General features: G+C 44.7%; 1 protein-coding gene across 1 annotated transcript in view; it reads left to right on the top strand.

Moving 5' to 3' along the window:
* The window catches only part of PROZ (protein Z, vitamin K dependent plasma glycoprotein), an 83,334-nt gene that overhangs the window by 36,830 nt on the left and 20,474 nt on the right, over positions 1–26,030 (top strand). Inside the window, exons 4-6 of the mRNA XM_033950012.1 lie at positions 6,008–6,121; positions 12,945–13,076; positions 18,307–18,404. Of these exons, the coding sequence (XP_033805903.1) occupies positions 6,008–6,121; positions 12,945–13,076; positions 18,307–18,404 (344 nt within the window). The remainder of the gene's footprint in view (positions 1–6,007; positions 6,122–12,944; positions 13,077–18,306; positions 18,405–26,030) is intronic.

The raw sequence follows: 26,030 nt of genomic DNA, 5'->3' as shown, positions 1-26,030 counted from the left end.
GGGGGGCGAGCGGTCCTTCGGGGTGGGTCGGGGCATCAGGCCTTCAGGGTGGGGCGGGCGGGCAGGCAAGCAGGCTTTCAAGGGGGAGGGGGTGACAGGCAGGCAGGCAGGCCTTCAAGGGGGGACAGGCCTTCGGGGGGGGGTGCAGACCTTCAAGGGGTGCAGGCCTTCAAGGGGGGCAGGCAGGCCTTCAGGGGGGTGCAGGCCTTCGGGGGGGGTGTAGGCCTTTGGGGGGGTGCAGACCTTCAAGGGGGTGCAGGCCTTCAAGGGGGGGAACAGGCCTTCAAGGGGGGAAAGGCAGGCAGGCCTTCAAGGGGGGGACAGGCCTACAAGGGGGGGGACAGGCCTACAAGGGGGGGACAGGCCTTCAAGGGGGGGGTGCAGGCCTTCAAGGGGGGTGCAGGCCTTCAAGGGGGAGACAGGCCTTCAAGGGGGGGAAAGGCAGGCAGGCAGGCCTTAAAGGGGGGACAGGCCTACAAGGGGGGGACAGGCCTACAAGGGGGTGGGACAGGCCTTCAAGGGGGGGGACAGGCCTTCGGGGGGGTGCAGACCTTCAAGGGAGTGCAGGCCTTCGGGGGGGGGTGCAGTCCTTCAAGGGGGGTGCAGGCCTTCAAGGTGGGACAGGCAGACCTTTAAGGGGGGACAGGCCTTTGGGGGGGACCATGATTTAGAAGTACACGGAGGGAAGGGGGTGTTCAAAGAGACATGCATATGCCAAACTTTGGGGGGGGGAAGAAATAATGGGTCTGAAAATAGAGGAGAGGGAGAGAGATGATGGACCATGGGATTTAGGGAGGGAAGGAACAGAAAGGGAGAGAAATTGGACACAAGGGATGGTGTGGAGGAGGGATAGAGATACTGGATAGGAGGGTAATTAGGAAAAGAAACGGAGAGATGGTGGACTCTGGGATGGTGGGGAAGGAGGGAGAGATGCCGGATGAAAGGGTATTTAAGAAAAGGTGGATCTGTGGAGGGAGATGAAAAAAAGGAAAGATACCAGACTTTCTGGGAAGGGAAGGGAAATGGAAAGGGAGGACAGAGTTGGCAGATGGATGGTTAGCATGCAGAAAGAAGGAGACCCTGGCAAGCAAGTTATCAGAAGAAAACCAGAGCCTTGGACCAACAAGATTTGAAATATAACCAGACAACAAAAGGTAGAAAAATTAATTTTATTTTCTGTTTTGTGATTATAACATGTCAGATTTGAAATGTGTATCCTGCCAGAGCTGGTGTTGGACTGCAAACAAGAGCTAGGATTTAACAGAAAGAGGAAAAGTCCTTTTTGTTTCTTTATTTTATTTACACCACAGCGCCAGTGTGGTTAGGAGAAGCCAAAGGGGGTGAAAAAGCTATAAAACCCACCAGGAGTTTTGAAAAAAATCACCCAACTGGGCAGGAAAATCGAATTGAAAAACCAATTCAATAGGGCTGAATCGAATCAAAATTTTTTTTTCCTGTATCTGGCAGCATTAGTTTGCGCTACTGTCTTAGACTTTAGGACCTGGGATTGGGGAGAGATGGCATCCTCAGTACTTTATAATGCAAGTGAAACGAGGATTTGGTCAGACTTTTGAAGGGTCTGCAGAAAAAAAATATTGTATAGGCCGGGGACATGAGACAGCAGGAAATGGGAACTTTTCTTCCTTCTATTTTTGTGAATGGAAAGGCTGAGGATGTCAGAGAGGTCAGTTAAAATATGTGCTTTATAAGAAAATATAATAATGTTTTATAAAGTTTATAGCATAGCTGGCCTACCCAGTGAGGTGTTCCTAGTGGTGATGGTGGCAGCGTGTCAATGTGTTGAGAGGAAGAGGTGGTCTGGGAAATTCTGCTGAGCAAACTCCGGGCCCATTTCCACCCCCCAGTTAGTCCACTCCACTCAACTGATTCACACACTGAGTGGGTCTTTGGGTGTTGTTTTGGGATCTCTTCCAGTGGTTTATCTCCTTCTGGTCCAAGGAAGGAAACTTTGTTATCCTTAGCATTGACCTACAGAATATGTTTGTAACAGCGCTGCTTGTGTGGCATTAGGCTATGTAGTGATCGAAAGAAAAAAAACAGACCTTTGCACATTTTTGCACTATATGGTGGGTGTATGAGGAGATTCACATTTCCTGCACAGCTAAGTCTATGTGAAGTTACCTTGTGCTGTATTTGACATCTAGCAAGGTCTCTGTTTGAAAGGAAAGATCTAAACTTAAAAATGAAGTGGCCAGAAGTTATGGTAAAAGCAGATAGTGTAGCTGGTTTTAAGAAAGATTTGGACAAATTCCTGGAGGAAAAGTCCATAATCTGTTATTAAGACATGGGGGAAGTGTCTGCTTGCCCTGGATCGGTAGCATGGAATGTTGCTACTCTTTGGGTTTTGACCAGGTATTAGTGTCCTGGATTGGCTACCATGAGAATGGGCTACTGGGCATGATGGACCATTGGTCTGACCCAGTTAGGCTATTCTTATGTTATGTTCTCATCTGTAGGGGCCTTTGTTTTCACTTCTTATTTTAATGTATTTTTTTTCTGGGAACTTATCAGTGTTTTTTATAATGGGAACAAAAATGGAAGAGAATTAATGTGTGTGGAATGGGGGGTAACTAATTTCTTCAGCTAAATAATTCAATCCACTTCAAACAGACATAGGAGAACTTGTGCACCATTCACACACCCTCCAACCAAAAACGTCAAAAGAAAAAAAACTGTTCGACAACCTCCTAGCCATTCGAGCTGCAACACTCGACCCCCAACTCTACAACCAATTGATATCAACCACAGACTGCAAAACCTTCAAAAAGAAATAAAAACCCTTCTATTCAAAAAACACATAAAACCGAACTAACACAATCAGAACTGTCCCAAGCATCACCTGCAACTACTCCATATGTACTTCTAATGTCATGACAATTTAGACATAATTTATGTTATGTTATGTTTGGAATAATGGTTACATATATGAGGTTCAATAAAAAAAAAATTTTCACTGCCTGTTTCTATTCTGACCATTTATTCCATTTCATGGTTATTGCAAAAAAAAAAAAAAAAAAAAAATTTTTTACATGGGGGGGGGGGGGGGGTGTCAAAAAATGATGGGCCCCGGGTGCCACATACCCTAGGTACGCCACTGGCAGTAAGTCCACACTAATGTGTCTTCCTTAACCCAAATTGATACGTGTTTAAACAACCCACTTGTTCAATAAAACTAACCAACTGTAACAATAAAATTTTCTCTAAAACTTTTCTTAAAACGGAACAAAAATTGGATGAAAATTAACCTTTTGTTTAAGGTCTACTCCCTCTTTCTTCATAATTGGCCTAACTGGAGAATCTAGCGTGGAACATTAAGAAAGGGGATAAATCCTTCTTTAGGTATATTAGTGGAAAAGAAACAAAGATGGGATAGAATGACTCAGGAAATCGGACGGGAATTATGCAGAATCGGATTCCACTAAGGCCGAGCTACTAAATGAATACTTCTGCTCGGTTTTCACCTGTGAGGCACTGGGATCCGGTCCACTTTTACAGACAAGGGAAAGCCAGAAAGACCCGTTTCAAGACTTCAAGTTTACGCCCAGTAGCGTCTACTGCGAACTTTCAAGACTCAAAGTGAACAAAGCCATGGGACCAGACAACCTACACCCCAGGGTGCTCAGAGAGTTGAGTGAAGTCCTGGCGGAACCATTGTCTGTGCTCTTCAATCTCTCCCTAAGCATGGGAAGAGTCCCCTTGGACTGGAAAACAGCTAACGTTATTCCACTCCACAAAAAGGGCTGCAGGACAGAGACGGCGAATTACAGACCGGTAAGTCTCACATCCATAATATGCAAGCTCATGGAAACACTGATCAAACAGAAACTTGATACAATACTGGATGAAGAAAATCTACGTGATCCCCATCAACATGGATTTACCAAGGGCAGGTCTTGCCAATCAAATCTGATTAGCTTCTTCGACTGGGTAACAAGACAACTGGATGCCGGGGAGTCCCTGGACGTAGTGTATTTGGACTTCAGCAAAGCTTTCGATAGCGTCCCACACCGCAGGTTATTGAACAAGTTGAAATCGCTGGGATTAGGGGAAACACTAGCTGCATGGGTTAAGGATTGGCTGAGCGGTAGAATTCAGAGGGTGATGGTAAATGGTACCCCATCCAAAACATCAGATGTGACCAGTGGAGTGCCACAAGGCTCGGTCTTAGGTCCAATCCTATTCAACATATTCATAAGTGATATGACCCAAGGGCTCAGAGGAAAAATATCATTGTTCGCCAATGACGCCAAACTGTGCAACATAGTAGGTAAAAGCACTATGCCTGACAGTATGACGCAGGACCTACTACTATTAGAACAATGGTCATCGACTTGGCAGCTCAACTTCAATGCTAACAAATGCAAAGTGATGCACCTGGGTAAAAGAAATCTGTGCAGGACTTACACGTTAAATGGTGAGACCTTAGTTAGGACCACGGAAGAATGGGATTTAGGAGTAATCATTAGTGATGACATGAAAACTGCCAATCAAGTGGAAAAGGCTTCCTCCAAGGCAAGGCAAATGATGGGTTGTATCCGTAGAGGTTTTATCAGCAGGATGCCAGAGGTCATAATGCCACTGTACAGGTCCATGGTGAGACCTCATTTGGAATATTGTGTTCAATTCTGGAGACCACATTACCAGAAAGATGTGCTGAGAGTTGAGTCAGTTCAGCGGATGGCCACCAGGATGGTCTCGGGGCTCAAGGATTTTCCGTATGAAGTAAGGCTGAATAAATTGCAGCTGTACTCACTTGAAGAACGAAGAGAGAGAGGAGACATGATTGAGACATTTAAATATATCACGGGTCGTATCGAGGTGGAAGAGGATATCTTTCGTCTTATGGGACCTTCGTCCACCAGAGGGCATCCGCTAAAAATCAGGGGAGGGAAATTTCATGGGGACTCCAGAAAGTATTTCTTCACTGAGAGGGTGGTCGATCATTGGAACGAACTCCCACGGCAGGTGATTGAGGCCAACAGCGTGGCAGATTTCAAAAATAAATGGGATATTCATGTGGGATCTCTAATGAGGTAAGGGCAGGAGGTTGGTGAGCAAACTCATGGGGGAAGGGTCACTGGAGTGGGCAGACTTGATGGGCTTTGGCCCTTTTCTGCCGTCATTTTTCTATATTTCTATGTTTAACTGTAGATTGTTTACATCCTTCAGGAAATTCACCCTCTCGTAATGAATCATTTACTAATGTCACCACTGGAGCAACTTTATCTGCTACTTGTTGAATAATCCTTCATGAAGATATATCCATCAAGGCACGAGTTGGTGTACAACCTTTGATTACCCCAAAAATCTCCTCTACCACTTCTGCAAATTTAATCCACCTCTCATCATCAGTTATCGATTGCGGTTCCATCTGTAACATCACCCTTGAATCATCTAAACTAATTTTCAGCTTATCCTTTACAAACTCCATAGAACAATCAATATCACTTGCAGAATCTTTATATCCATCTACTAAATACCTAACTGTATGATATAACTCATGGGGTCTGTTCAATGCCTTCCTAATCCACACAAATTAAAGTGTGATAATCTTATGTTACAGAGTGGTAGCTGATGATGATTTTCCTGTTTTCCCTTTGGACCTATTAAATTACTACTTGAAAATCTAAAAGTTTTACATCAGTAATTTTCTGGTATTGTTGTAGTTTCTGACTCCCATTATGTTTTTGGTATTTTTTTCTCACTATTCTTTAAACCCTCACCCCCTTTTTATCAAGCCACATTAGAGTTTTTATTGCCGACCACTGTGGTAAAAACTCCAATGCTCATAGGAGTTCTATGAGCAATGGAGCTTATACTGCAGCGGCTAGCAATAAGGAAAACCCTAATGTGGCTTGATAAAAGGGGGGATGGAAGGGTAAGTGTTTGTGTCCAATGTTAGTCATGCTAGTATTCTATAATGACGGTTGTGTATTTATCATTCATCATCCCGACGCCTAAATTTCACTCTGTGGCTTCCTTTTAGGTGGCAGACAGTGTTCCTCCAATCCTTGCATGAATAATGGGAAGTGTGAGGACACCATTCGCAGCTACACATGCAGCTGTCCTGAAAATTATAATGGAAATAACTGCCAGTTTGGTAAGAAGTCTTTGAAGGTTGTAGGGCTTTTCATTACATTGGTACAGCTTGAAAATTATACAGAGATAGTGCAGTGCATAATGTTTTGGGACCAGAAGTCCTTCTACAGATGTGAAAGGAAGGATAAAGGAAAAAAGCAAATGTACCTCAAAATGAGACAGAAAGAAGGCAAATGTAAGTATTAATACAAGGATATCAGTTTCCATTTATTGAATTAATAGAAAGATAGTTCCGTTATTGAACAAAACAAAAGAACATAACTGCCTCATATTAATAACACTCCTGCCCTGCCGAAACCCCCCCCCCCCCCCACACACACACACACTAAGATATGGGCAGAAGGGATTCCAGGCCCTCCTGCCCTCGATGCATCCCACCCCCCACAATCGCTCCACCAAATCCCCGCTTGGCCCCCCCGAACCCTGATTGGCTATCTCTCCTACCGCGATCGTTGCTGGGGGGGGGGGTGGATTCTGTAACCGGTGTTTTTTTTGACAGACACCGGTTACAGAATCCAGCTTTTAGGCGAAGAACTGGCCCCTCTTTTGCCTAAAAGCTCTTGTGTTGGACATTTGGGACTTAGGCTTTTTTTTGGTTGATTATATGTTGTTAGTGTAGATGTAGTGGTGGTCTGGGTGTTTAAACAGCTGAACATAGAGGCAGGCCATTATTAAAAAAAACCTCCTTTTGGATGTTTTTTTTTTTGAAAATGGACATTTTCCCTGCTTCTACTTTCAGTATTTAGGGCCTAGGCCAAAAGGGGACTTAGACGGTTATTTTGATTATGCCCCTCCAAGCTTCCAATTCAACTTGTTTCTCTTGCCTCACCACAGTGCATTACAGTATCTACCCATGTACCGGCTATACGTGTTGACAGTCGGGCTCTACTGAATTGAAAGAATCGCTTCATAAAGGGCTGGAATGTTATGACTAATTTGCAAACTCATTTGCATGTACTGTTATTAATAATAAAAAGGGTCTCTGAAGTGGCTAAGAGGCCAAAAACATAGGGGAAAGAACAGGGATGGGGGGAGTCCCTCCTTCCAAAAGGAAGCCTCCAAGAAGGACTACTGTGAACATAAGATATTCTTACCCTGAGATAAAAAAGAGGCAGGGACAAAGACATGTGGACTGGAAAAGCATCTTGTCAGAGTCTTGGGAAACTGGGACTCTCTGGGTGACCCTTGAGGGGATGAATGCTAGCTGCGGGCTAATCCTCAGTAAGCCCACAATGAAGAAAAATGATAATCACAATGCAAGCTTATTTGAGCGTTCAGTCTTCAGTGAATTTTTTTATGTTAATAGGGTCAGACAGCAGAAATATCCATGTATGTTGCAAACTTTGTCTGTTAGCATCAAAGCAGACCTACAGCTGTGCAACCAATACTACAGCAAATCTTAAATAAATGCAAAATGTCCATCTGCTGCACATGATAAACTGCCTTTGTTGAAGAAATCAACAAGTTGTTCTTCGTCAGATGCATCAGAATCCCTGCTAAAGAAACTTTGGCTGCTTCATGGAGCAGTAATGGGGGCAACATTGTATCATGGAAAAGGGTCAATGGTCTCATCACAAATTTTGTTATTGGGGACATGCAAGCCTTCTCAGTGGTCGAGTCATCAGAATTCATTCAGTTGGTCACTGGTCTTCAACCAGGCAAAACTGTATTGACCTTATTGACTCACAAAACCATATTGACTCACCGTTGAGGACCAGTATTGTGAGATGACAGACGACCTTCAGAATAAGCTGTCAATGATGACTGAAATCTGGACAACAGCTGACATATGGACCTCCTACAACAGAAGCTTTTTTGGATTTACTATGCACTGGATCCAGATCAGCATATTGGAACGAAAGTCTGCAGCATTGGCATATTCATGTTTGCAAGACAACATACTTTCGACCTGATTGCATTCACACTCGAGAAGATCCACTCCAAATTTCGTATCACTGACAAAAGTTCTCTGCACAGGTACTGACAATGGATCTAATTTTCTTAAGGCATTCAAAGCGTTCTCAGACAGAAACAATGATCATAGAACCAACACAAGTTGTGCCCTCACAAATCAATAATGGAGAAGTGACCTTCACAAACATTGTAGACATCCTAGAAAACCAAACAGATGCAGATGCAACAGAATATGTCCTTCCACCACTATTGAAGTAGTGATTCAGAAGGGGCCAATGAAGATGCAAATTATAAGAAGTTAAGCCATTGAACCTTGGCAAAATGTGGTGCCCTCTGGAACAAGTGCAGTAAAAGTCCACAGGCAGCTGAAATAGTATACAAAACTTCGGAAACCATACTTGCTGTACCAAATGTTACTAGATGGAATTCATTCTGTTATGATGTTAGCAAAGTGTATTCTGTTATGGAGAATGTTGCCTCCCAGAGCCCGCTAGAGTTAATGCGGTCACCCATCACTAGGCGGCACTGAATAGCACTTGGCATGCTTCTCAAAATGGAGGAAGCCCTACAGGAGGTTCTGGCTTTAGATAATAGCCTCAGCAGTACCACAGACAACCCAATATAACACACAAGAAACACAAATGCAAATGACTTAGTTATCAAAAAGAAAAATCAGTCTTTTATTATGTAACTCTTCCAAGTTTCAAAAAGAGGTTTGCAAATTGAAACCAATTAAAAAAACAAGAAAAAAAATACAGAGAAATGGAAAAACAATAATACAGCACTTCAGCAAACACAGTCCAATGTGGCAAGTGTGAATAGTGTACGGTTATCAGATTTTCCCGAAGTAAAATATGCACCCATGGCCACGCCCCCCAGGTCCACCCTGTTCCGCCTGTGTCACACCCCGTTCTACCCCTCCCCCCAGCCCTGCCCCCAGAAGGCATCCACACATGTGTGGACACAATGCAATGACATCACTTGCACGCATACGTGACATCACTGTATTGTGTACACAGATGCCTCTTCCCGGTGCAATTTTGACGGGAAGCTTTTCAAAACCCAGACAAAGTGCTGGGCTTTGAAAAGCCGTCTGGACCCCCAGGCATGTCCTCAAAAGGAGGACATGGCTGGGGAAATCCAGACATCTGGTAACCTTAGAATAGTGGCAGCAGTTTGCATACAGTTGACTCCTTAGATTTCTTCAGTTTGGCTTCACCCCACACAGTCAACATGGACAATACATCCCACTGGAAAACTCCAATTACATAGGAATCCTTCTCCAAGGGACACTGCTTCCTCATCTAACCAAGTTCTAACCAGGTCTTCCTAATCATCTAAATGGTCATCCTCAGAACCAAAAGAATCCCTTTAGACCTCACAGCCTAGTTCAGGAGTCTCAAAGTCCCTCCTTGAGGGCCGCAATCCAGTCGGGTTTTCAGGATTTCCCCCAATGAATATGCATTGAAAACAGTGCATGCACATAGATCTCATGCATATTCATTGGGGAAATCCTGAAAACCCGACCAGATTGCGGCCCTCAAGGAGGGACTTTGAGATCCCTGGCCTAGTTATTCAGGCTTCTCCTCAGGCATTGATCTTGATTTCTTTGTCGGGACCTGAGCCTTAGAAAGTAATAGCATAGCAGAGTCCCCCAGTGTTCCACTCCATTCTTAATCAAAATTTGAGGTGTAAAAGCAAATCCAGGGGTGGAAACATTCTAGAAAACCTGACCTTCAATAACATTTGTAACCCCTATCCACCCACTGGGAGAACTGGTAGTTCAATGATTTCCACAGCTGCCTCAAACACATCCTAGTCACACAATCTCCACATACAGCTGCATGCAAGGCTAAGGCTCTCACATAAGCTGGCTCAAATTACCAATATCTGCTAAAGGAACTCTCAACTACAAGGACACTCAGTTATGCTTCAGAACCAGGAAGGAGGACTGGATCTTTTCCAGATAAGCCCCACCAAAAAGTTAACCCCCGCCACCCAAAAAAGATTATTAAAAAGAGGCGCGATCAGGATAAAGTAAAGTGGGGGGGGGGTTCCTCCCCAGGCCCCCCCCCCCCCCGTCGGAGTCCTTAAAAAAATGGTCGACAGTTTATCCTATTTTTTTATAATGTTAAGTTTCATATCCTCTTTTTTATAATCTTTTTTGGGTGCTCTGACGGGGGGGCGTGCCCCCACTTTACTTTATACACATCGCGCCACGTTGTGGGGGCGTTGTGCTGAGAACTTCACTGGTTAAGGTTGCGTGCGCTGGCAAAAGGTGGCGGGGCTTAACTTTCGGCGTGTGCACTTTTTCCATTAGTGGCAGGGCTTATCTGGAAAAGATCCGGAGGACTGATGTAAAACACAACACACCACAAAGATAGGTTTGAGAAGGTGATGAGGAACCCACAGGTGTAACATGTAATGGTACCCCCACCACCAAAAAAAAGAAAAGAAAAATCACTGAGCACTCAAGGTAACATGCCTTAGATTCAGTTTCTTATTACTTTATTTTCTTTCTTTCTTAATAAACAAAATTTTACCTTGGCCTACCTGACCAGGAAGCATAGAATATGTAATCTACCACCTGCTTGGGAATGAAAACTACTGGTGGTTTCTAGGCAACACAGAATACTATGTACAGTGATGTCATGATTTATTCTCACTCAAGCATCTGGACTGAGCTGGAGGAACAATAATGAACAGTGTTTGCAGAACACAGTATTCTGCTTGAAGCTTCACTCTGAGATGAATTTTCTGAATTTTAGAAAGAAACTAGAAAAAAGGTTTTCACCATGACAGAGGGTGTGATTGGGGAACCTTTCATAGAATAGAGAAAGGTTATGGCATTGATTGGGTTTTCCTCTGCTTGAAGGCAGAGAATGTGTATTTGTTGTTTTATTGTATGCTGTTTAGTAGGAGGCTGTACTAATTGGCAAATGGTGAAACAGCTGCTCTATGCAACTTGATGTTGAACGAGAGCAACAGTGCCAAGGTAACAGCCATTTTGGAGATGCAGATCTCCCATAAGAGCCATAGAAACACATGTTACTTCTGAACAACAATGCCAAATAAAGGGTTACACAGCCTTGAATATCTTTTGACCAGAAGGGGTAATGCTAGCAGTTGTCCCTTAAAGATTACCAGATTTACCTGTTTTTGGAGATCATAAGACTATAAGAATCTCTCTTCAAACAAACTTAGTCATAGATCGTCTCATTTCCAGACCCATACTTTTTTCTACTGAAAATTAGGAGTCTTTTCACCATCTATATGCATAACTATTCTGATGTTTATTGACCTTTTCCAATACTTGTTTCACCTGGTTATGCACTTCTCTCAGATTCCTGCTCCACTCTGCCGAGAAGCAGTCATGTAGTTTGGAGATTTGAGTATCCCGGTTTAAGCTGGTAGGTACAGTTGTATATCGTCAGCAAATGAGTGGATCTTTATTTGATATTTTAAGGTGATGTTTATCACCGGTCTGATATAGAGGTTGAAAGTCAAAAGGGACAGGAGGGCACTCTGCTGTACTCCATATTTTATCGGTCTAGGTCGCGATATAGATCTTAGTAGGATGCTTTGGGTCCTTTGGCTCAGGAATGATAAGAACCACTGGAACGTTCGTTTATTCCAATATTTGAGAGTCTGGCAAAGAGGCAGTGGTGGTCAATGGTATCAAAGGTGGCACAGAAGTCTAGAAGGACCAGTAGACCATTGTTCCCTTTGTCTAGTATGTTCCAGCAGTCATCAATAATGTCCACTAAGACCATTTCTGTTCTATGGAATATCTTGAATCCAGATTGGTAAGGGGAGATGGTGTTCTGTCTGTTGACAAAGGCCAGGAGTTGTGAAAGTACAGTCTTTTCAAGGATCTTGGAGATGAAGGGAAGGTTGGAGAATGGTCTGTAGTTGCCGTGTTCGTTTGGATCCAGGGTAGGTTTTTAAAGATCAGTTCGATGATATCTAAATTTCCAGCTTTGCAATACCAATATTAGTAGCCATTATTCTTCTTTAGTAGGGCTACATGGTCCCATTTCTTGTCATCAGTAATGAGCTTGACAGCTAAGTTATAAATTAATTGTAGTCACTTCATATCTATTATCTGAAAGCCTTGGAAAAGTGGGTTGCAACAATCCAGGTTGTTCAATAAAAGTGCATGATTTCTGATCAAAGAGAGACCAGATAGATCAAACCATTTTCAATTTAAATAAGTATTTCCTCACAATAAATGAAATATGAGATTGAAAGGTCATTATTGTTCAGTTGGGTTCTAGAATTTTCAGTGACTCAATGAGTGAGATTCTCATACCGGCTATAGAGAGAGAATCTCAGGTAGCATAATCTGCCTTTTACGAAAAGATGAGGATGTTTGATTTTTCTGGGTTTTATTGGCCTCCCTGGTGGTCTATTAGTATAGTCAGGGCAGAAGCGATGCCTCAGTCAGAACAGTCATTTGGAGAGCAGAGCCAGAATGGGCACTTGAACCCTAACTATACCCCTAGACTTCCAGAGAGTATAAAATAGGCCCAGGCTCTGGTTGGGAGTCAGTCAGTCAGAGGGCTCTGGGATGAGGGGCATCATTTGATCAGGAAGGGGAGGCATCAAATGGGACAAAGCACAAATTTTCAGCTTCCACAAAAAATAAATGGTCATTTTCAGCTGAAACTGAATACATGGCCAAAAATTTGACTTAAACCAAAACCTGGCAGAAAGGATTTTGAGCCAGTTTCAGCACCATAACCAAAACTAAAATAAAAATTCAATTAGCCTTTAGGAATGAAATTCAGATGCAGTACCATTTTTAATGCATCTTTTAAATGTGGGTAGATTAGATAGGTCTAATTGGTATTTACTTTCCATCACCTACTATACCATGTTACTAACATTAATGTACATATTCTCTTCAGCTATGAATGAGTGTTACCCCCAGATGAGTGAGGGATGTCAACACTTCTGCAGTCCAGATTATAATTCTTACCGCTGCTCTTGTGCTAAAGGATATGACCTTGCAGAGGATGATAAATCCTGCCTTCCAACAGGTACTGTAAGCATGGTATAATATTTATATAGCAAACAAGAACAATACTGCATGAAAATGTACAGGAATTTATTAAAATGACAAAAACAAAAATCTAAAACCAAAATGTATAAACTGCATAAAAAGTATTTATCCAAAACAACTGGTCCCAATATTCCTGTGGACTGGACTCGACATGGTCCATGTTTCAAAGAAACACTCCTTCCTCAGGAGTCCCTACTGATGGTACACAGAGTATCAGAAAACCAGAATGGATAAGGAAAACAAAATCAATAATGAACTGGCATAAACTCTCCTATACAATGTGCTGCGCTCTGTGAATCAGATTGCTAAGTAAAAAAATAATATTTATATAAACACTTTCTCTAGGGCTAGGTACTCTAAAGCCTAATGGAAGGCCTCATCCTTTAGTTTATGAGCAAAATGAGGCCCCCTAGTGTCATGAGGGCCCAGGACTGCTGCCTTAGTTACATCACTTCATGCCATCTCTTTCCAGAGCACTCTTTAAGGAAGGCAAAGGGCCACCTGCAGATTACAGAGCAGTAAAAAAATATCTACTTCAGCTCTGTTTTGTTCTTCAGCTTTTGTTTTGTTCTCTCATTGACAACTCCTCCTGGTGATTCACCCAATCACTTATATATGATGTTGGATAATAGCCCACCTTTATGAGATGGGCCAATAATACATTCTCACAATCACTATAAGACCTGGAAGTTTCCTCATTATAGCCCAAGTTATCCCTCTATTCATAATGATGGGGTCACGTACTAATAGTGTGTAATAACACTATTAGAGCACATTACCTACTACATAGACCATTACGTAAAATGACAGTAGACCAATAGACCATTACATAAAATGGGCCTAGCAATAGATAAGGCATATTATGTGAGATGCTTTAAATTAAATATAACTTTGTGTTATCATGTAACATGCTTTAGTCCTATGAGTTCTGTGTTGTTCATACAACTAGCAAAATAAGAATTCATCCATATGCAAAACTTAAAGGTTGCTACCGTACTAAAGCCTGATCCAGTCCTGAATTTTGCTTCATTGCATTTATGGAAACATAGTCCAGTTTTTCATATATGAATGAGAATGACAACTCTATGCATCCAATTGGAGCAAAAAGCAGGACTGAATAAATTATTTTAGAACTAACCCTAGTAAGCTGACAAGGAAAAACCAGGTAAGGCAGGAAATAAAGAGGATTACTTCAGAAACGTGTAGATCAAAACCTGAATGTAAGCCTAAATATAAGACATAATTGCAGCACAAGATGGTGGATAACAGAAAGATAGTTCACAGCCATTCCCTCATCTTATTTCTTAGGTTCTTTGTGTTCGTGTACATACACTTGAGTTTGTGGCCTGTTACTTTCTTGCATTTCCTTCCCACTTGTGTCCCTTTTAACCTGTCAGGATTTCTGTCTTGCCTATGATCTGATGAGTTTTCCCCGCTGTCTTCCTGCATGGTATCCTCTGAGTATACCGGTTCCCGAACCATCGACTCTCAGTTGACTGTCAGCTTTTCCCTTCTTCCTAGTTTAAAAACTTCTCAATTTCTCTCTTGATGTTGCTTTCAAATAGCCTCGTTCCGTCTCTGCTGAGGTGGAGTCCATCTTTCCTGAATAACTTGTTCTTCCCCCAGAACGTCGTCTAGTTGCGCATGAAGTGGAATCCTTCTTCCTCACACCAGCGCCTCATCTACGCGTTGACTGATTGCAGCTCCATCTGCCTCTTCTCATCGGACCTGGGTACCGGCAGGATCTCTGAGAACGCTACCCTCAACATTCTGGTCTTCAGCTTCCTTCCTAGCATCCGGAACTGGTCCTTCAGTACTTCCCTGCTGCAGCTCCTGTTGCTCACGTTGTTTGTCCCCACATGGATCACCACTGCTATATCTTCCTCTTCTACGCTGTCGATGATCATGTCAATGCAACTCACTATATCTTCTATCTTGGCTCCCAGTAGGCAGGTCACCAGTCGATCCTATCTTCCTCCTACTATGTGGCTGTCAACTTGCCTGATGGAGTCCCCCACGACGATCGCTGTCCTCTCTTGTATCTCCAGCCACAGGACCGTGTCCCTGGTGCATGTCCATCTCTCCAGCCGTAGGTCCGTGTCATCTGTGCACTTCCATCTTCCCTCAACCTGGCGTTGGCTTGCATTGGACTCGTCTTCCTGTGGGTTCCCTCTGCTGTTTCCAGGTGTCACTGCTGTGTCACCCATTTCTTCCTTGTAGTTGTTCTCCAGGTGGTCCTTACTCACTGTAGCTGTTAATTGGCAGTTCCACTGTTGCTGGTGATTTTCCACGGCCTCCCTGTATGCCTCCTTGATGAACTCTCAGACTTCTTCCTCAATGGTTTCCTCTGTCTTGAAGCTTTGTGCCTCTCTGTCCTCCTCCTCCACTGCTCGAAGTGCTTCTATTTCCAGAATTCTGCCTTCCAGAAGTCTAACTTGTTTCTTCAGGCCCTCCAGTTCCTCGCATCAAGTGCATACATAAGACCGCCTCCCAGAGGGGAGGTAGTCATACATATGGCAAATGGTGCAGAAAACTGGGTAGCTTAACATCCTGCTTCTGCTTGATGCTTCCATTGCTGTGTGAAGTGGCTTCTCCCTGGTTCCTTATGTAGCGTTCTTGGTGTTACTGTGAGGTCCCTCGCCTGATTTTAAACCTGCTACCCTTGTTTGCTTGTTGCTTGTGTGTCCTCTGTGTCTGCTGTAGTTTCCCTCTGCTTTTCTTACGTGCTTTTGCTTGTGTGTCCTCTGTGTCTACTGTGGTTGCCCTCTGCTCTTTTACTTGTTTGTTTCTTGTGTGTGCTCTGTGTCTGCTGTGGTTGCCCTCTGCTCTTCTTGTTGTGACTCGTCCCTTCTTAAGGCCCTTCGCAAAGGCGCTCTCGCTAAGGTGAGCGCCTTTAACGCTCGCCTTTGATGCACGCTGAATGGCTGAGCACCGTTGGTCCCTCCCCTTTTAAGGCGGAGCTCTGGATCTGAGTTCCTCTGATGTTGGAGGGGTGGGCGGAGCTACCTCTCACCGCTGCCCCTCACTCTCCTCTTCCTCTGTACTCCTCTTCTCTCCTGCCTCCTGACTCCTGCTCTCAGGGCACACTACACCTCACTCTCCTCTGCCTCTGTCCCCTCCTCTGTACTCCTCTTCTCTCCTGCCTCCCGATTCTCTCCTGCTGCTTACCCTGCTCTCAAGGCACACTAGATGAAATCGCCATTGGCCCCTCCCCTTTTAAGCACTTATTCTCTTGATCCAGAAACCAATCAGGTTTTCAGGATTCTCACAATGAATATGTACAAGACCAATCTGAAAGTCCTCAGCCCCCAATGTCTCTCCATTTTAGTAAATCACCTTGTCACTTATACTAAATGTGGTGATTTATATCAAGTAAATAAATCTAAACCAAACTGATCTTGTGCATATTGATTGTGAGCATCCTAAAAACCTCATTGGCTATGGGGGTCACCATGACAGGTCTAGGCTAAAGTTTCTCATAAGTAAAGAATGAGGAAATAATTCTTTATAAGATCACTAGTCTTTAAGCCCGTTACATTAACGGGTGCTAGAAAGCAGCCCCCTTTCCCTCTCCCCCTCCAGTTCCTCCCTGTCTCTCCGTAGCCCCCCTTCTGTCTTCCCCCCCTAAGCAAAATGATCTGCCTCCCAGCACACCCCTCCCCCCCGAAGCAGCTCCCTTTCCCTCTACCCTGCCAATTCCTCCCTGACAGTGTCTCCGTGGTCCCCCTTCTGTCTTCCCTCCCAAGCAAAGCTGTCTGCCTCCCAGCACACCCCTCCCCCCCAAAGCAGACCCCTTTCCCTCTACCCCTCCAATTCCTCCCTGATTGTCTCTCCGTGGCCCCCCCTTCTGTCTTCCCCCCAAGCAAAGCTGTCTGCCTCCAAGCACACCCCTCCCCCAAAGCAGGCCCCTTTCCCTCTCCCGCTCCAGTTCCTCCCTGTCTCTCTGTGGTCCCCCTTCTGTCTCCCCCCCAAGCAAAGCTGTCTGCCTCCAAGCACAGCCCTTCCCCAAAGCAGGCCCCTTTCCCTCTCCAGCTCCAGTTCCTCCCTGTCTCTCTGTGGTCCCCCTTCTGTCTCCCCCCCAAGCAAAGCTGTGTGCCTCCAAGCACACCCTTACCCCAAAGCAGGCCCCTTTCCCTCTTCCCAGTTCCTCCCTGTCTCTTCGTGGCCCACGCGATTTTCTCTTCTCGCGGTCTGGCCAGCTCCCCTAGTCCCTTGCCACCGCCGCCACCCCCTTCCTTTCCCGCGGTCGACAAACCTCTTGCCTCCAGCAGCCGCTGCAGCACTGTAAACACATTGCTTCGCGGCCTCTACTGCCCCGATTTGCTCTTCCATGTCCCTGATGATGTCATCAGAGAAACGGAAGAGCAAATGAAGGCAGTAGAGGCCGTGAAGCAGCGTGTTTACAGTGCTGCGGCGGCTGCTGGAGGCAAGAGTTTTGTCGACCGTGGGTAGGGAAAGGAAGGGGGTGGCGGCGGCGGCAAAGGACTAAGGTAGCCGGCCAGACCGTGAGAAGGGTAGGCTGAGAGGAACCCGGGACCGTGGCAGAGGCTCGTTGCACAGTGTAAATACAGTTGCTCAGTGTGAGGCTTCCTTCGCTCTTCCGGGTCTGCATTCTGACTCCTCAACGCGCCAGCCTGAGCCGGCATAGGCGGTTGAGGGTGGAAGGTTGTGGTCGGAGTTGCTAGGCTGCAGCGGATGTGTGAGTTGCGAGTGTGGGGCCTGCAGCGGCGCAAGGTGGAGACGGAGAGCAGGCTGTGGTGACGTTGTAGGCGCGCATGCGCACTCGTATTTTTCCGACGGACCAGGGAACACGTTTTTTTTTAGTGCGCATGCGCGGCCTATCATTTTATTATATTAGATGAGCCAAAATTTTCATTGAAAACAAAGTCAGTGACCATCAACAGGAGTCATAAGAGATGCAAAATCATTTCATATTCTTTTATCCTATAAAAAGCTTTACATTTAGATGTCTCAGAAATGGGCTTTACTATATGAGGATGTGCTTAATTTGACTGGGTTTTGGGGTAGTAGAACAGAGTGGAGATGGTACTATTGTTTTAGGTGTATTTACTTTGACGTGTATTTTAAGTTTTTTAGGAATTGTGTTATATGCGTTTATTTATTTTACTGTGTTTTAAGCTGTCTTAAGCAGATTTGTAGAGGTGGTCAATAAAAATAATTTATACATACAAATTTAACACTGGTAGATCCATATACCTGTGGAAGAGTATTAGCTCCGGATGGTAATATGGAAACAAACACAACCAGTGCCAAGCAGACTCTTCAAAACAGATTCCCATGGCAGGTAATATTTATTTTCTTGAGATCTTTATAACACTTGTCTTATAAATCCAAAGAGCATGCTCATAACTTCTGATTTACTATAATAAGGCACCACTTATCCAGAATGGTAGGAGGCAGTGGGATGTGGATTTTGGATTTAGCTCCTGCCTTTCTCAGAAGTTCAAGGTGAGTTACATTCAGGTACAATAGATCAAGATTAAGGGGTCCTTTTATCAAGCTGCGGTAGGGGTTTAAAGCGCGGAATACCGTGCGTTAAACCGCCTACTGCGCTAGCCACTAACGCCTGAACTGAGCAGGTGTTAGTTTTTTAGCCGGCCACGGGGGTTAGCTCGTGATGAAATGTCCGATGCGCTAACCACGCTAGTGCGGCTTGATAAAAGAAGCCCTAAGACTCTTCTGAATAATGAAGGTCACAACGAAATGGAATTTTTTAAGATGACATATAATTTATTTATTTTTATAACTCATTTCTCCAAAAAGCCACATAATGGTTTACATTAAAATATAATTCAATGCAAGCATGATAAATCAATTCAAAACTAATCTATTCCCTATTCATCACATCCATCCTCAACCCAATCCCAGTTCTCACCAGCCATCATAGCTCATAGACCAACTGAAATAACCACACCTTACAATGTTTATGAAAATATAAAATATAGGCAATATCCCTCAACTCATTAGGAAGTTTAGAACCCACACAAGAAAAGGCAGTCTTCACATGTCATTATCTCTTGTTCTTCCATCAAGCTCTTTCACAATGAACAAAGACCTAATCAGTCTATACTGCCTTGTAAACCACTAGAGCCTCATGAATTAATCCTTATAAAACCTTAAGCAACTAAAGTTAACATTTTAAAACAAATTCTTTGCTTTATAAAGTGATTGTGATATTTCCTTAAAACAGAAGAATATGTTCATATAATTTCATACCTGTTATTCTTTTTTTTTTTTTTTAAATAATAATAACAGTTTATATACCGCAGGACCATGACGTTCTATGCGGTTTCCAAAGATTAAAAGATGGTACAAATTGATTGAACTTAACAGAGGTGAAAGATAGTGGTTTAACAGCTCAACGGAACCGTTATTGAAGAGAAAGAGTTGTACGGGTCAGCTGTCTAGATACTTCAAGAACAGATATGTTTTTAGGAGTTTCCTAAATTCCCCATAAGTAGTAGGCGTAAGCAATTGTTCTAGATCTGTACCCCATAATGCTGCTTGATGTGAGAAAAGGTGTTGATGGTGTCTTTTGAGTTTACATCCTCTAACTGGGAGGGAAATAAAGTTCAAATGTGAGCTTCTCTTATGTCTGTTGGCTGAGAAGGAGAAAAGGTCATTTATGTATTTAGGGGCTAGACCGTATAGTACTTTAAAGCAGAGACAGGCGAACTTAAACTTAAAGGATTCCTCCATCGATAGCCAATGTAGCTGTCGGTAGTAAGGTGTCACGTGATCAAACTTCTTCAGCCCGAAAATCAGTTTGACCGCTGCATTTTGCATTAATTGTAATCATTGCATATTCTTTTGGGAAATTGCTAAATAGGCATTGTTACAGTCAGGGCCGCCATCAGGGCAGTACTACCAGTCCTGCATTCAGGGGCCCGGAGCTGACAGGGGGCCGGGCTCCCCCAGGGTCCTAGGCCACAGTCTAGGGAAGGGGCGGTACGCACCAGGTGCACAGGAGAGAGCTGGACGGGGAACCCGCGGAGTTCAATACATCTCGAGCCGCGAGGCTCGTCTTCTGTTCCTACCTGCCCTGCACTCACATATAGCCAATCGGAAGTGTTCCCCGATGTCAGCGCTGACGTCGGAGGGAGAGCTTAAGCAAAGCCTGCCCTCCAACGTCAGCGCTGACGTCGGAGAATACTTCCGGTCGGCTATTTGTGCGCGGCAGGGCAGGCAGGAAACAGAAGACAAGCCTCTCGGCTCGAGCTCCGTTTTGCTGAGAAAGTTGCAAAGATGGGCTGGGAGGCAAACGCGGAACACAAAAGAGGGGAGGGAGTGCGTTTTGGACACAAGGCATGAACTTGGGAGAGAGGAAGGGAGGGAAAGAGATGCTGAGGTGGGGGAGGGAATGGGTTTTTGGACACAGAAGGCATGGACTTGGGAGAGAGGAAGGGAGGGAAAGAGATGCTGAGGTGGGGGAGGGAATGGGTTTTTGGACACAGAAGGCATGGACTTGGGAGAGAGGAAGGGAGGGAAAGAGATGCTGAGGTGGGGGAGGGAATGGGTTTTTGGACACAAGGCATGAACTTGGGAGAGAGGAAGGAGGGAAAGAGATGCTGAGGTGGGGGAGGGAATGGGTTTTTGGACACAGAAGGCATGGACTTGGGAGAGAGGAAGGGAGGGAAAGAGATGCTGAGGGGGGGAGGGAATGGGTTTTTGGACACAGAAGGCATGGACTTGGGAGAGAGGAAGGGAGGGAAAGAGATGCTGAGGTGGGGGAGGGAATGGGTTTTTGGACACAGAAGGCATGGACTTGGGAGAGAGGAAGGGAGGGAAAGAGATGCTGAGGTGGGGGAGGGAATGGGTTTTTGGACACAGAAGGCATGGATTTGGGAGAGAGGAAGGGAGGGAAAGAGATGCTGAGGTGGGGGAGGGAATGGGTTTTTGGACACAGAAGGCATGGACTTGGGAGAGGAAGGGAGGGAAAGAGATGCTGAGGTGGGGGAGGGAATGGGTTTTTGGACACAAGGCATGAACTTGGGAGAGAGGAAGGAGGGAAAGAGATGCTGAGGTGGGGGAGGGAATGGGTTTTTGGACACAGAAGGCATGGACTTAGGAGAGAGGAAGGGAGGGAAAGAGATGCTGAGGTGGGGGAGGGAATGGGTTTTTGGCACAGACGGCATCGACTTGGGAGAGAGGAAGGGAGGGAAAGAGATGGTTGTGTACACGGGGAATAGAAGAAAGGAGAATTTTTGGTCCTAGGGAGGGAGTGAGGTACAGATAGTGGCATACCAAGGTGGGGAGAGTCCGCCCCACCCCGCCCCGGGTTTACGTCCTAAGGGGGTGCACACCTGGCCACCCTCCAGTGTTCTCCCTAGGCCGGCAAACTGCGGCTCTTTAGCCACTTGAGTGCCACCGCCGCCATCGGGAACAGGCCGGCGCCTAGTTCTCCCTGCTTTTCCCTGTGGGGCCGACCAACTCTCACCACTCGCGTCAATTCTGACGTCGGAGATGACGTTCTGGGCCAGCCAATTGCTGCCTGGCTGGCCTAGAACGTCCTTTCCGACGTTAGAATTGACATCGGGTGGCAAGAGTTGGTCGGCCCCACGGGGAAGAGAAGCAGGGCGAACTTGGCGCCGGCCTGTTCCCGATGGCGGCAGTGGCAGCCTATTCCCCAGTGGCGGTGGCAGCATTTTCCCAATGGTGGTGGCATAGGGGAGGCAGGGAGAAAAAAAGAAAGGGGGGGACAGGAAGCCAGAAAGAAAGAAAGGGGGCAGGGTGAAACAAAGAAAAATGGGGAACGGAGAGAGAGAGAAAGACAGACATACAGAACGAAAGAGGGTGTGGAGAGAGAAAGAAAGAAGGGGGCAGGGTGAGAGAGAGAGAAAAACAGACATACAGAAAGAAAGGGGATATGGAGAGAGAGAAAAAGAAAGAAGGGACAGGGTGAAACAAAGAAAAAGTTTGGGGAGGGAATGAGGTCTGGAGGAGAGGAAGCATACAGGAGGCTGAAAGAAGGGAAGAAATATTGAATGCACAGTCAGAAGAATAAAGTGCAACCAGAGACTGATGAAATTACCAAAGGTAGGAAAAATGATTTTATTTTCAATTTAGTGATCAAAATGTGTCTGCTTTGAGAATTTATATATGCTGTCTATATTTTGCACTATGGCCCCCTTTTACTAAACCGCAATAGCGTTTTTTAGCGCAGGGAGCCTATGAGCGTTGGGAGCAGCGTGGGGCATTCAGCGCAGCTCCCTGTGCTAAAAACCGCTATCACGTTTTAATAAAAAGGGAGGGGGAAAATTTGTCTATTTTTGTATAGTTGTTACTGAGGTGACATTGCATAAAGTCATCTGCCTTGACCTCTTTGAAAACCCGTGGAATATAAATGATAATTAACATTTTCTCTGCGTACAGCGTGCTTTGTGTTTTTAAAATTTTATTGTTGGTAGATCATTTTGACTTGGCCACAAAGGTAAGGGGGAGGGAGGGGAGCTGCTAAAAGACATCTAGTAATCCTTGCAGGCTTGACTGTGCAGGGAATTATTTTTGTAAAATCATGTTTTGCTATGTGACTGGCATTATTTAGACTTTAATTTCTATGAATGAATAGAATGAAAATGATATAAATTACTTGCTTGTTTTTATGTGCGTGCGCTGAAGGAAAGTGGAGAGAGAGTGGGCTGAGGACGCTGAAGGGAAATGGGGAAGAGAGAGTGGGGAGAAGACGCCGATTTATAAATTGACAATTGTACAGAATATTGTTTCTTTTTTATATTCATCCATAGCTGCATGTTAATGATGTTCTCATATGCACTTATTTATCATCATAACATATACATCATCATTAACATGCAGCTGTGGATGTGTAAGGACAGGCTGAGGAGGATGGATGGGAAGGAAGGAAGGTGCACATATCAACATATCGTACATTTTTAACATGCATGATGCAGCTATAGGCAAGCAGAGAAGGATGGGATCATACAGATGTGTATGTTCAGATATGCGCTCAGATGTGTAGTTTTTTCTGATATATTTATTAAGCTTACAGTATTTATAAAAACACATTTAATACTTGTTACAAAAAAATATTGTGCAATTGTGATCTACTTCTGGCCTACAAAGGTCAAAAGAAATCCTTAACTGAGATTTTACATTCAAAATTATAGCTACTAGCACTATTATTTATTAGTTATTTATTATGCAGATGTTTGTTAGTTTGTTATTAGTTCAATATTAGACATATGTTAGTTTAGAATAGATAGGTATAGATTAGTTTAGTTTAGGTTAGGTTAGGGCCCTGCTGAAAGAGTCTACCTTGACGTGGTTGCAGGCTTACAAATCTTTTGGTCAAAGAGTGCGACAGAGAAAAGTATGTGTGTATTCGGCCCATGGAAGCAGGGGGGGGTCAGGGGGGGGAAGGGGTGCGTGGGGGGCCCAATAGGATTGCTCAGTAAGGGCCCAGAAATTTCTGATGGCGGCCCTGGTTACAGTAATTAAGTTGACTCAGTATGAGGGATTGTATCAGAATTCTAAATGCTGACATATCAAAATATGCTCTAATGGATCGAAATTTCCAGAGAGTGAAAAAACCCTTTCTGATTAAGGAGTCTACTTGGTCTTTCATGGTTAGGCACTGATCTAGTGTTACACCAAATACCGGTTCATAGTGTAAAGCGCGCGAGGACAAAGGCGCGCCGACAACCGAGCACAGACAACTGAGCACAGGGCTTGATCACGCCAAAAAAAAACCATATTTTAAAGGGCTCCGACGGGGGGGGGGGTGTTGGTGGGGAACCCCCCCCACTTTACTTAATAGAGATCACGCTGGCGTTGTGGGGTTTTGGGGGGTTGTAACCCCCCTCATTATACTGGAAACTTAACTTTTTCCCTGCTTTTTAGGGAAAAAGTTAAATTTTCAGTATAATGTGGGAGTTACACCCCCCACCCCCCCCAACATGGCAGCGTGAGGCAGCGCGATCCCTATTAAGTAGAGTGGGGGGGTTCCCCCCCCCACACCCCCACACACCCCCGTCAGAGCCCTTTAAAATCCGTTTTTTCTTCGGTGCAATCAAGCCCTGCACTCAGTTGTCTGCGCTCGGTTGTCGGCGCGCCTTTGTCCTCGCACACTTTTGACCCGTCACCCCAAATACCTTCATAGTAGTCTGAATAGGATAACTAAGTTTATTGATGCATAGTGGTGTTTTGGTGTCAAGCGGATGTGGCGAAGCTACAAAAAATTTTGTTTTTTCTTAATTAAGTTTCAGTTTGAATTCAGTCAAGGAGCAAGGGGAAAGCCGACAGTCTGCATAATAAATAACTAATAAATCAAGGAGCAAGAGTATTGGCGAGCAACTTGAAGAGGGCCATCGAGAAGGCTTTAAACTAATAAATAGGGGAAAGCCAACAGTCGACCACCAGTCGATGGTACGGACAACAGGATGCCCCGATGAAGGATCAATGGGCTACTACTCATACACAGGAGAGGACGAACTCACAGCAAATAAGGAAGACAAGGCAGGAAGGGACAACTCAGACACAGGAGGGGATGACCGCACAGCAAATAAGGGAGACAACACTGGAGCGGTTAAGAAGACCGTGAAAGAAACAGTAGGGACAGCAAAGAGCAGAAAGTCCAAAAAAGTAACTCGAAGAGAACTCAAATGTATGTATACCAATGCTAGAAGTCTAGGAAACAAAATGGGGGAACTAGAGACAATAGCAAGAAATGATAAGTTGGAAATCATTGGCATAACAGAAACATGGTGGAATGAAGAAAACAAATGGGACACAGTACTTCAGGGATACAAACTATATAGAAGAGATCGAGTAGGGCAGAAAGGTGGAGGTATTGCCCTATATGTTCAGGAAGGAGTAGAATCTGTTGAAGTGGCTACGACGGAAATGAAAGAGAAGCTAGAGTCCCTCTGGGTCAAGATTCCTGGCCAAAACAGTGCAGACACGAAAATTGGCCTTTTCTATCGTCCCCCGGGACAGGCGGATGAAACTGACTCTGAAATGATAGAGGAAATCAAACGAGAATGCAAGACGGGCAATGTAATAATATTGGGAGACTTCAATTTCCCGAGGATAGACTGGAAACTAGGAACCTCCAACTGCGGCAATGAGGTCAAGTTCCTGGAGGCGCTAGGGGATTGCTTCCTGGAACAAATGGTAAAAGAGCCGACAAGAGGCAACGCCACCCTGGACTTGGTGCTAAATGGCCTCACGGGACCGACAAAAGAAGTAGAAGTTACGGCACCGCTGGGGACGAGCGATCACAATGTGATCATCTTTAAGCTTGACATCGGGAATAGAAAAAGTGCCAAAACCTTAACCAAAACCTTTAACTTTAAAAAGGGCAAATACGATTGCATGAGAGCCATGGTGAAACAACGACTCAAAAAAAAGGTGGATAAACTTGAAACAGTAGAGCAGGCATGGTCCCTACTGAAAACTACTATCACAGAAGCACAAAACCTATACATTCCGAGGATCTCCAAAGAAAGGAGAACAAAGGGTAAGGGAGAACCAGCATGGCTTACCAGACAGGTGAGGGAAACCATACAAGAAAAGAAGGACTCTTTCAAAAAATGGAAACACATGAAAACAACCGAAGCATGGAACAAACATAAAGACGATCAGAAGAAATGTCACAGGGCGGTGAGGGATGCCAAAAAGGACTATGAAGAAAAAATAGCGCAAGAGGCCAAAAACTTCAAGCCCTTCTTTAGATACATGAAAGGGAAAAAACCCGCAAAAGAGGCGGTGGGACCCCTGGACGATCAGGGAAGAAAAGGGTACATTAAGGAAGATAAACAAATTGCGGACAAACTAAATTCCTTCTTTGCGTCCGTCTTTACGGAGGAGGATACCGCAAAAATACCAGAAACTGTGAAAGTGTTTAGTGGAGTAATAGAAGACAGCCTCACCACAGTTGAAGTAGATTTGGACC

This window comes from Geotrypetes seraphini, chromosome 6, assembly GCF_902459505.1.
Source record: "Geotrypetes seraphini chromosome 6, aGeoSer1.1, whole genome shotgun sequence".
In the NCBI taxonomy this organism is placed as follows: domain Eukaryota; kingdom Metazoa; phylum Chordata; class Amphibia; order Gymnophiona; family Dermophiidae; genus Geotrypetes; species Geotrypetes seraphini.
The sequence above is the reverse complement of the archived record's forward strand: the minus strand, read 5'-3'. Positions and strand labels throughout refer to the sequence as shown.